The sequence below is a fragment of the Pterocles gutturalis genome, unplaced genomic scaffold (assembly GCF_000699245.1).
Source record: "Pterocles gutturalis isolate BGI_N339 unplaced genomic scaffold, ASM69924v1 scaffold32433, whole genome shotgun sequence".
NCBI lineage: Eukaryota > Metazoa > Chordata > Aves > Pterocliformes > Pteroclidae > Pterocles > Pterocles gutturalis.
The window spans coordinates 423-11,817 of NW_010124049.1; the positions used below are offsets into that span (position 1 = coordinate 423).

General features: G+C 52.3%; 1 protein-coding gene across 1 annotated transcript; it reads right to left on the reverse strand.

The window, feature by feature from the left end:
* Window positions 1-5,766: 5,766 nt before the first annotated feature.
* LOC104465198 (torsin-4A-B-like) lies at window positions 5,767-6,012 on the reverse strand (the record flags this gene model as incomplete). Its single annotated transcript, XM_010078148.1, has 1 exon — window positions 5,767-6,012. A coding segment is annotated over exon 1 (246 nt), but the record flags the coding sequence as incomplete, so codon positions are not given.
* Window positions 6,013-11,395: the final 5,383 nt, after the last annotated feature.

An 11,395-nucleotide genomic window follows, 5' to 3' on the forward strand; every position in this document is an offset into this window, starting at 1 on the left:
GGGGCTGGGTCAGGTTCCTGTAGCCCTCGGGTACCTCAGGGCCCCACGGTGTCCCCATGTCCTCCCTGTGCCTCAGGGCGCTGCCATGTCCCCAAGTTCCCCATGTGCTCAGGGCCCCACCACAGCCACCTGTGCCTCAGGGCTGAGCCGTGTCCCCGACACGCCACAGGGCCCCGCCACGTTCCCAGATGACCCCACATGCCTCAGGGCCGAGCGGTGTCCCCATGTCCCCCTGCCACGTTCCCAGGTTACCTCACATACCTCAGGGCCCCGCCATGTCCCCCTGCTCCCCCACATACCTTAGGTCCCCACCATGTTCCTGGGCCACCACTCCATCCCTCTTGCTCCCCAGTCTCTGCCGCCTGCCCCAGGCCACCACCATGTCCCCTAGGGTCCCATCACCACCATGGTGCCAGCGAGTCCCTCCCCACCACCCCCAGCAGCATCCCAGAGCCATGATGGCACATGGCATTGTTGGGCCACCCACTGGTGGTGGCCTCCAAGGACAGACAGAGGCTCAGTGACAACAGCCTCTCCCACACGTGCCTCTTCTTGACCAACTTGACATGGTTTCAGCTACTTTTCACGATGATGTCAGTGAAGGTGGGCCCTTCCCTGGGGCTGTCCAGACACACGGCTGTGAACAAGCCAAAAAAAGCAAAGGTGAGCAGGTAACTCTCCCGAGCAGGAGAAGGGAAAGGGAGGAACACACTGGTTACCAGGGCAAGGGTGTGCTCGGAGATGTTCAATACAGCAGGTGAAAATACAGCAGGTGAAAATACAGCCAAAACTTTACACTAGCAATGAGCTAGATGGAGCTACGCAGTCTCTGCGTGTTTAGCAGATGGACATTTTGAAGATATGGTTTAAGAGCAAATAATAGTGAAGAACATTGCTGTGCTCCAGGAAGCAGAAACGCTGGTGTTAGGATAATCCCCTGGTCCTTATAACTAAACTTTCTGTCTCCCATAAAGAATTTTCACTCATTTTTTGCTGTGTGAACATAAACCAGTTTTTGCTTTCATGGCTTTGAGCTCGATTGAGTGGCTCTCTAACGCCGTGAGGCAAGGAGAGCTACAGACCCTGGCATGTCTTCACTAGATTGCTCATTGATTTATTGATTTCTTACCATTTCCCCTCACCTTGGTCTTCTTTCTAAGTCTTATCCACAGTAGTCTTTTCAGGCTCCCCCCTTTTTCAGACCTCCAGTTGTGCAATGGCATAGTGCAGCATGTAATATCTAGGTGAGGCAGTGCAACGAAAAAAACATTGTAATATTTTCTCCATTACACTCCTGAGACATCATCTGTCCAACTCTGAGTGAGCCAGAGGGTGAATAATGTGCCTAATGAAAGCAGCTGTGTTTATAATTCCCATGGCACGCCTCCACAGGCAGCCGCGTCGGGGCCCTCGCGTCGCAGTGAGGGTAAGCGGCGCCGGCTCCGATGTTTGCCAGAGACTTGAAAAGCTGTGGCGGAGCTTTCTGTTAGAGTGCGGGAGAGCGGATCTCTGCTAATGAGGTTATGAACAGTCTCCTTACGGCTGCCTTGGAAAAAATTCTGAGCAGTTCTGTGTCCACTCTGGATGGCCATGGGGACAGGGGGACAAGTGTTCACATTGTAGGGTCAGGGGACCATGGCAAGACCCTTTGGGTGCATCTCTGGAGCGCTGCATCCCACAGTGTGCCTGGTCCCGTAGGACACATCTATAGCACTAAATTAAGCATCTCCTGGGGACACTGCTGGGTACAGGAATGTGACCATGTGTAATGACAAACTGCCAGAACAATCCCTGGCCTGGGTTCCGGGTAGTGCATCCGTCATGGTCCCCTGAGATTGTTCCAGACAGGGAACATGGTGGGAATGTCCCAGGGGCTGCTCCCAGTAAGCATCTGGATGCTGTTTGCTTTAAAGGCTGGGAGATTTCACCTGCAGGGATGTGTGCGGGAGCGAAGGACTCTGTGCCCACAGGACCCCTGTGCCCAGTGGCAGACTGGGGGACTCTGGGGCAGCAGGAAGGGTGGGCAGAGACAGCCCGAGGGAACCTGGATAAGGAAAGAGGTTGGAGAGAGGGTGGTATGAGGAAAGAAGGGACTCCAGAGAATGTCTTCTCTGGAGACATTCAAAGCCCGCCTGGATGCGTTCCTGTGTGGTCTGATCTGGGTGTTCCTGCTCTGGCAGGGGGATTGGACTGGATGATCTTTCGAGGTCCCTTCCAATCTCTAACATTCTGTGATTCTGTGATTCTGTAGCATAGACCTGGAATGCTCTGGTGTGGGCTGAGCAGGGAACTGGGAGCTCTGGGAGGGGCAAGAGTGAGACACAAGCTCTGGCCTAAGGACTTCAGGTGAGGGTGGGGGCCTCTGGGGCAATAGAGCTGGGGTGCAAGGGGCTCCCCCCACAGAAAAGGCAGCTACTAGCAGGAGCCACACGCCCTGCACAGGGCTGCAACTGCAGGACTGGGTCCTGGCATGTCCCGGCTGCAGAGCCTGTCTGGAAATGCTGCTCTGCCGGCTGCGGCATAGCGCTGACATATTATCCCTCCAGGGCACCACAGGGCTCCCAAAGCCATCCTGACTGGCTGCCTCGTCCCCTGTGAGCTCAGCTGGAGCTACAACAGGGCTAGGCGAGGGTCGGCTGCACACCAGCACTCACAGCACCGAGGCGTGGAGCAGGGACGAGCACTCAGCGCATTGTCCTTCTCTCCTGCTCTCTGCTGGAGCTGGTCCTGTCCATCTTCCATTGTGCCAAAAGCAAGCATCGCAGCACACAGGAATGTCCCAGATAAGAATAGGGGCTGACCACAACAGGGAAGGCTGGACTTTTCACAACAGGCTGGTTATAATGGTCCTTTTTGTGTTTAGCTCATTCAAGCCACTGGGTCTGAAATGTGTTTTCAGTGGTTGCATTGGCTTAGGCTGCCGATGGCTTGGAAGCTGGCTGATGTTGGCCCCTGTTACCTCTGCATTACTGTACATCTCAGCATTACTGTATACCTCAGCTCACCGTCCTGTGCTGTACAGAACAGTAAAATATCTCTCCTGTAAGACCCAGTGATGGGGGTTTATATTTAAGGTGCCTGTATCCATTTTGCTGGGTTCTGCCCCAGCATAGCAGTTTATTTTGGCAGATTCTGCTTTCCCACCACATCAGCCCTCTGCAAGGTACCACCCTCGGCAATTTTTTGTGTATCTGCCATTGTGGTTTCACATCTGGGTGTGTGAACCAGTGCAGGGCACTGCCTGCTGGGTCCGGCTCAAGCCCTGTCTCTGCTGCCCTCTCGTGATGCCTTTGGGCTTTGCTGGGCCTTGGGAAAGTCCTCGCTCACCGAGTTTACGAAGGTTTCAACACCAACATCACCATTGTTGAAAGATCTTTTTATCTTCAACAATCTTTACCATTCCAGAACTATACAAAACTCCACGTTCAGGTGTTCCTTGGGAGTGCGTGTCTGCCTGCACACGGGATGCAGAGCCCCTCTAAGGGCTCATCCTGGACCACTGCTCACAGCAGTCACATCCCAGCTGCTCTTCACTCCAAATACTTCCCCGGCTGCACACAGGCAGATTGCTCATTATTTTTTTCCAGTAGAAATTAAGTAGCTAAATTCTGTTGGTGATTCAGCTTTTTCAGCTACATTTTTTTCGAGATAAGCAGGTCTCTGTAATTGCCGTGGGCTGCAGCTCCCTGCTCCCCTCTGTTTTGACCTGCAGTGCTGCACTTGGCTTTTCCACACCTCTCCTGCAATCACTGCATGTGTGATCCCGCTTCCTTCCATCCCTGGGTCACGTGTGGCTGCTCTGGGTCATTATGAAACATTGAGTTCTGCTCTCATCAGGGCCTGAGGAACTAACTGGTGTTGCCGTGTAAAGACCACTTTCTGAGACACGATGCTCAGGGAACAGCTCTAGGTGAGGCACGCTAGCTGACTGTCACTGTGTGGCATGGAAAAATCTGAATTAAGTCCCAGACAAGTCTAAGAGGTTGGCAAAGGAGATGGTGACATCCCCACGCTTGGAGATTTTAAAAGTTAGGCTGGACACAGCCCTGAGCTACTTGACAGAAGTATGAAGTTATTCTGCAGAGTGGAAGGTTGGGCTGGAGCTGCAAAGCCATAGCATGACTTTTTGGGACAGACCCTTGTGGGGGGTAACCCTGATGCATGAACTATGTGAGTCCGGAGCATGGGCCATGGCTTGGAGAAGGTTTTCCAGGTTCCTTTCCCCAGGCAGGTTCTTCCCAGAGCACTGGACTAGGGAAATCCCAGACAGACTTACTCAGCCTTTCCTCAGGATGCCTAAATTAGGGCAGCTGAATCCCAGCCTCAGGGACTGGGTGAGAAAACAGCCCAGAAAATTCAATAAGCTCAAAGTATCATCCACTTAAAATCCTGGACTCTGTGTTTCCAGGAAGGAGCCAGGAATGGCTCTTTGCAATAAGCCCCATGGCTGGCCAAGGAGCAGAGCAGGTCCTGAGCCAGATTTCTTTATTCCTACCTCATGCAGCCTGCTCATGTCTGGGAGGCAGCAGCCCTGCTCTGAGCTGCACCTTGGTATGTAGCCCCCAGACCCCATCACATTTGCTCTGTTTGAAAAAAATCCTACATACTGCCCTGGATCAGCGGCTAGTCCCATATTTCATGCACAGAACCACAAAGCGCTGCTAAGCTCCCAGTAACCCCGATACACAGAGAAAGGGTAGAAGTGTTGGTCTGAAGGGACCACTAGTGCTCTACAGTTCAGCCTCCTCCTTGACCAACCCTCTTTCCCAGCACATCCCATGGTTTCCCTTAGGAGCCTCCCAGCTTTTTCCCAAGAAGCTATCTTATCCCGGTGTGTGTCCCATCCCGTGCCTGACCCAGGTCTCTGAACTCTCCCCATGCTGGGCACCAGCGTCTCGGTGTCCGGGTCCTGCTGGGGCTCTGACCCCACCATTCTTGCTGGTTGGGCAGTTTTCTTTCCCCAGGGTGGTCAGCACTTTCCAGCAGGCGGCAGAGCGGCAAACCTGAATTCTAAAATCTCAGATGAAACACATTGTGAAAGTCTGATCTTAGCGGTTTTATTCTTACAGTGTTACAGATGGAGAAAAGCACACGGGATCTTTGCACCCTCTTCAGGTCGACAGCTCAGCTACTTTCTTCTAATTTGCAAGAACTAACAGTAAATTACAATATGCAAATGAAGGCACTGAATTGAGTTACACACAGCACGGTACAAACCCGACCCAGGCGTGTACATCTAATTCCTGCAGCTTTCTGTTACAGCTCTGGGAAATCCATCTCTAATGACAGTCACAAATGAACCGACACAGCTCTTGCTGCAGCCCTGGGCTCACTTCAACACTTCTTCTGGCCACCGCTGCCCCATGTCACCATCCAGAGTCCTCGCGTCCCCTCAGAGGGGTGCAGGAGTTCAGGGGCCACCTCTGCTGCGGCTCCAGCAGCCGATGTCCAGGAGCAGGAGGACAGCTTCTCTCACCCAGTTCAGTGCTCTGCACAGGAGAAACTGGTCCAGCATAGCCTGCAGAAGGCGGGCGGTTGTTTCCTTGCTTGTTGGGGCACATCCGTGGTGGTTTGCCCTGGAGGTTGGTGCCCATGAGCTGATGACAAAATGATTGCCGGGGCCTCTGGAATAGCTCCGTTGTCTCTGGAGCGGTTCCCTGCCGCCCCGGGCTGTGCTGCCATCAGCAATGCTGGTGCACAGAGCGCCCGCTCTCTAGGGCTTTTTCCCCCAGCCAGTCTCTCTCGCTCTGGATCCTCAGTTAAAACCTGCATGAGGATGATGCCGACAAAGACAAGCAGCCACCGTTTGACTGGGTCTTTCTCCTGCCGTGGTAAATATTTTCTCACCTGGGCCGGGTACAGCACCTTTCTGGCTTTTCTGCTTCGCTTTGGTGGAAGGCCTGGAGGTCTCCTGATAGTTTGGGCAGCAAACATTGGCCTGGCCAGACTTTCTGAACTGGTTTTCAGCAGATCTGTGCTGGAGAAGATATTTTCTCTGGTGTAAGACAGCATGTCCTTAGCAGCCTGCCGGGGTAGCTCTGAAAGCTGGGAGACCTCTGTGGCAATCTCTCTTTGCTGAAAGATGGTTTTAATTCAAAAAGCAGAGCTCTGAAATAATATTAAGAAATAGTAGTAATAACAACAGCGTTTTTATTCATTCTCATTAAAGCAAAAAATGCAGAACCCCAGAGCTGAACTCTCAGAGTGATTTATGCGTCTTTCTGGGAAGCTCTCCTTTGATTTCTCTCCCTACTTCTACCTGTGCTATAAATACTTGCTTTGATGAGTGAAGTTGTGATGGGAGGAGCTGGGCTGACTCACAAACCGCTCTGGAATGTCTCTGCCCCCAGCACCACGTATCCCACGGGCACTCGCTGCTACCAGGAGTGTAAGAGCATGCTCCAAACTTCCTCCTCCCCAGTTCTCTTCTCCTTTATTACAGCTGTCTATCACAAGACTTTGCCTCGAGACATTTCAGTGCTTTTGAGAGTGCATCCTTCGTTCAAATCCACCTCTCTGCTATAGAGAACAGAATCAGGGTCTGAGGACAGGCATCACCTCCCTCCCCTGCCTGCCCGTCCCATCTGCCAGCATCTCTGCCCTTGAGCTGGAGGGACGGAGGTGGGACACCCCGGGTTTTGTTATGACACTGTGCAATCTCAGCACTCTGCCCCAGAAAAAAGAACAACCTCAGCACTTGCTCTGGCAAGCTCAATCTCAGATATGCCCAGAAAAGGAAAAAAATCCAAACACTTGCATTCAAATTCTTTGTGCCTTATGATGACTAAACAGAGCCTGAGAGAGCTGAGTGCCCACAGACCTGCTGGAGAGGTCTCCAGCTCTCTGGGATCTTTGTCATGAACTTAGAAGATTTAGCTGCAAACTTTATGTGCCTTTGTCAGCGTGGGGCACCTCACACCTGCACCGAGCCAGTGGCAACGCAAGATGGACTTCTGGAAAAAGGCCTTGGGCAGCCAGCTGTGAGTGGCTAACATAAAATCAAATATAACCTGGTTTCTCCAAAGTCTTCTCAGGCAGGCTTTAGCCACCACAAGGCATCAAAGGGCAAAAATTCAAATTTAAAAACTATTCTTTGACATCTCCTCTTGCCCTCAGGGCTCCCTGACATTGCTTGCTTTCTGCTTCTTGGAAGAACAAAATGATGTTGGCTTCAAGTCACAAGGCATCAAACTTCTGTGCTTTCAGCGTTGTAAATCCCCATCATGTCACCTGCTGTCAGGATGTGAAAACTCTCAGTCTTATTCCACAGGCTCCACTTATTCCACGAGGCTTATTCCACTGGAAACTAAGTCTTGGGCAAAACCAAAATGCACCTACCAACACCATGGCTACAGTACATGGAGTCCCATTTCTGGGTATGTACCACCCAGCACCTCCAAAGTGATGGGTCATTAATTTTTATGCAGCAACATTTCTTGTGGCTTTTGCAATCATCCCTAATCCCCGTTTAAACCAAGCGCTGGAGCCAGTGGCTCACCCCAAGACACTTGCTGCTGAAACACACCTTCCTCAGGACAGTCTCTTACACTGCCCAGGTGAGCGCTTAAACCTGAGACACAGCCGGGGCTTAAAGGCAGAACGTCAGTGGTCTTCGGTCATCTTAGAATCACAGAATCCCAGAATGGTTTGGGCTGGAAGGGACCTTAAAGCTCATAGAGTCCCACCCCCACCATGGGCAGGGACGCCTCCCACTAGCCCAGGTTGCTCAAAACCTTGGTCTTCCCCAGAGCAAAGTCCAGAGGCTGGGAGACAAATTTCTGCTTCCAGCATCACCTACTTGTTGGCAACTCAAGGCAAGGCAGCTCCTAAGATGTAAAGAACTGGCTCAAGCAGCATCTTTAGACACCATTTCTCATGGAAACTGAGCCAGTTGAGAGTGGGGTGAAATGGTTTGTTCCCTTGACTGCTGTCTGAAGCTGTGCTCGGTGGCAGTGTCCTCGCTGCAGTCCCTGCCGGGCATCTGCCTCCCACGGCTGGTGCAATACCATCAGGCAGCACCTAAATCACATCAAGTGGTTGAAAAGAAGCACGCGATAAGAAAATAATTCATGTGGATTGTTGCTGCTCTGCCCTGTGGTGTCAGCACCCTCGACCCGCCCTGGTCCCAGCATGCGAATGAGTCAGGCTGGGGATTAGCAACCGACCCTCCCACTCCCAGGGTTTCAGGCCAGCTCAGCTCAGTTCGGAGGAGGAACTGCCACAGGCAGGTGCCCAAATGGACACCAAATACACCTGGAATTGAGTGAAGGGTGGATGTTAAAGGGCCAAAACTCAAACATTCAGCATTGCATTCAGCTACCCCCCTTATTTCAACCAGGATCATTCCAAGGAGAGACACAGATCAGTTTAGTCTCTTCCAGCTGTCCCATCACAGAGCTGGGTTTAACTCGGTGCAGTTAACGAGTAGCTCCCAATGGACAGGAACGCAGCCTGTCCAGGCGTTGACTCCGGCTCTGGCATCCCCTGTGTTAAGCACGTAGATGTTTCTCAGTGAAGTTCCACATCTCGCACCTCTCATGGGCCTGATCCATCTCCCCAGCATTGCCCAACACCCAGCTGTAGGGAGGCGAGTAACAACCCAACCTCAAAACGAGCCCTGGGAAGAGGGGTCCCTACCTGTAGGGACAAATCCTGATCTTATTGGCAATCAGCGTTACCCATTAGCTTATTGTCATGTGAGCATTACACAGGGGTGTATTTATAACTCCCAGGTGAGCTTGTCCTGTCCTTGCCTGTCCAAGCAGGTCACTGGATCCTCCTCAAGTGAGAAGAACTAAGATGAATCAGCACTGTGAGAAGCAGATCTTCTGCCCACCAGGTGCAAGGAGAGAAAAAACAATTTATGTTGAGCTGGATCCAAAGAATGGAATTTCATCCACCCCCTCTAACCCAGAGACTGCAGTGCGTTTCGCCAATGGATCACCAAAGCCAAAAACTGAGCCTTGGATGCATCAGGAGCAGCATCAAGAGGTGGAGGTGCTGGGCCTTTAGCACAGGGTGCAACCAGAAAGGCCTTGGCATGGGTCATGGGAGCAGAAGAACCAGCATGGAGTGGCTTTGGCACCTGAGGATGCCAAAGGCTGTAGCACTGATGGAGCTGAGGACACTGGGTCATGTCAGGCCAAGGTGCTCTGCAACATTCAGTACCGTGCCCTGACCTCAAGACATCCCAGAATCGCAGTGCTGTTTGCTAAAGCAGTCTGCAGGGAGGGGCAGACGTACTCATTACATCATCTGAAATAGTTGGCGCCAGCCCAAGGCACACAAGCCCTTTTTCACGTTGGAGAGAGAGGCAACAACCTTCAAGCCAAGGCCCAGCTTACGCTTAAAGCAAAAACTCAGAACTGACTTCCCAAGGCCCCTGCAGCACCCTGAGAGATGGCAGGACCTCGTCGAAGGCAAAGCAAATCTGTGACTCAGAAACCTTGATCCCACAGGGTGAATAGATGAAGTCATCTCAGGAGGAACGGGGCGGTTTGCTGGGGTGTTCCAGAAGCAGCATGCGATAGCAATGCCCAGTCGTGCCAGCTCAGAGGGGTAGGGACCTCTTCGGCTGCAGCCTTGGAAAAGTCACCGGGAAACCGAGAGCTGGGTTGTGAAGATGTAGAAGCTGGGGAGGGCTGGGTAGGAGCGCAGCACCAGATTCCCTGGTTTCAGAGTCATGCTGTCCTGGTTTGGGCTGGGACAGAGTTAATTTTCTTCCCACAGCTGGTGTGAGGCTGTGTTGGGTTTGTGCTGGGGAGAAGCTGATCACACACTGATGGGCAGAGCTGCTGCCAGGACACTCAAGGACTTTCCAGCTTCTCTGCTGTGCCCGTGTCTGCAGGGGCAGGAGGAGCTGGGAGGGAGCACAGCCCCAGTTCCCAGCCCAGGATTCGACCTTGGGTTTGGGATCGAGACCCAAAGTGGCCCATGGTCTGTTCCATCCCATGCCTGGCATGGCCAGGGTGTAGAGGAGGATCTGTCCAGAAGTTCTCTCTCTTACTCCTGGTTGTCTCCCTCTGGGTCCCCCCTCTCTCAGGGTCATCTCAGTCTCTTGGACACTTGGGCTCTTATCTCACCCAGGAACAGGCTGAGCCTTCGTCATCAGTTGGTCACCAGCACCCCTGGGTATCACTCCTTTGTACATTTGTAGATATTACTATTATTATCATTGCTATTTTCAATATGATTGTAATTTAAGTATTAGATGGTTCTTATCTCAACCCACAAGTCTCTTTTCCCTTTACCCCTTCAATTCTTCCCCCCATTCCTAGGAGAGGGGAGGGTGAGCAAGCGGCTGTTGTGGTATTTGGCTGCCAGCCAGGTCAAAGCTACAACACACACCTACAGCTCCTTTCGTACCTGCACACAGCTCACCTTGGGCAGGACAGAGAGTTTAAGAGGAAACCATAAGTCCTGGGAGTAAAGCCTCCAGGATTTTGAATTTTTTTTTTTTTTTTTATTTTTTTTTTTGCTTGGAAGAACAGACAGGATACCACATAAGTCTGGTTTGAATGAGAGCATTTGGATCTTAAAGTTAATGCTTTTCCTTCTTTCACTTATCACTTGCTGGCCACAAAAACACGTGTCATGGGGGGGTCAGGTGAAGGATGGGTTCCTTAGGACTGGATCCTTTACACCCCTCTGGGGAAGCTGGAGCTGCTGCCAAAAGTTCACAAAAACAAAACCAGTGGATTACTGGTGAGGTGCTCCAGTCTGGGAGCTGTGAGAACAGGGGGGTCCCTCCAGGCACATCCCCAGGGTGCAGCCCCAGCAGGGACGTGCACCGTGAGCACTAATAGCCAAACGCAGGGCAAGATGTGCCACAAAGATGCTCCGTAGCTCAGGGCAGCAGGGTGATCACTTCCATAGCTGCAGCAGCAAACTGAGCAGGAATTGACCCACAGCTGCTGCTTAGCATGAGTGTGGTCTGCAGGAACTCTGTCCTGGACAGAAGATGCTGGGTGAGGATGGCTGGCTGTCATGGAAGGATGCAGTGCTGGCAGTTTCCATCATCAGCATGTTGTTGCATCCAGGAGTAGAGAGCTGCGATGGGCTGCACTAACCTGGGGGGCTGCACAGGCACCACATGCCCCAGGTCCAGCCCTGCGCAGGGAGCCCAGAGCACAAGCCGTGGCTCAGGGAAGGTTTTCCAGGCAGCCTTTTCCCAGGTCTCAGTTCCCAGGAAGGCTCTTTCCAGGAGGCAGGGATGGGGGAAATCCCAGGCAGGCTTGCTCACACTTCCTCCAGGTGCCAAAATTAGGGCAGCTGAATCCCAGCCCAAGGGATCTGCTGATAAAACAGCCCAGGAAGCACAGTGTCAGTAAACCCAAAATAGCATCCGCAGAAGATCCCGGACTCTGTGTATCCCACACGGAGCCGTGAGTGGCTC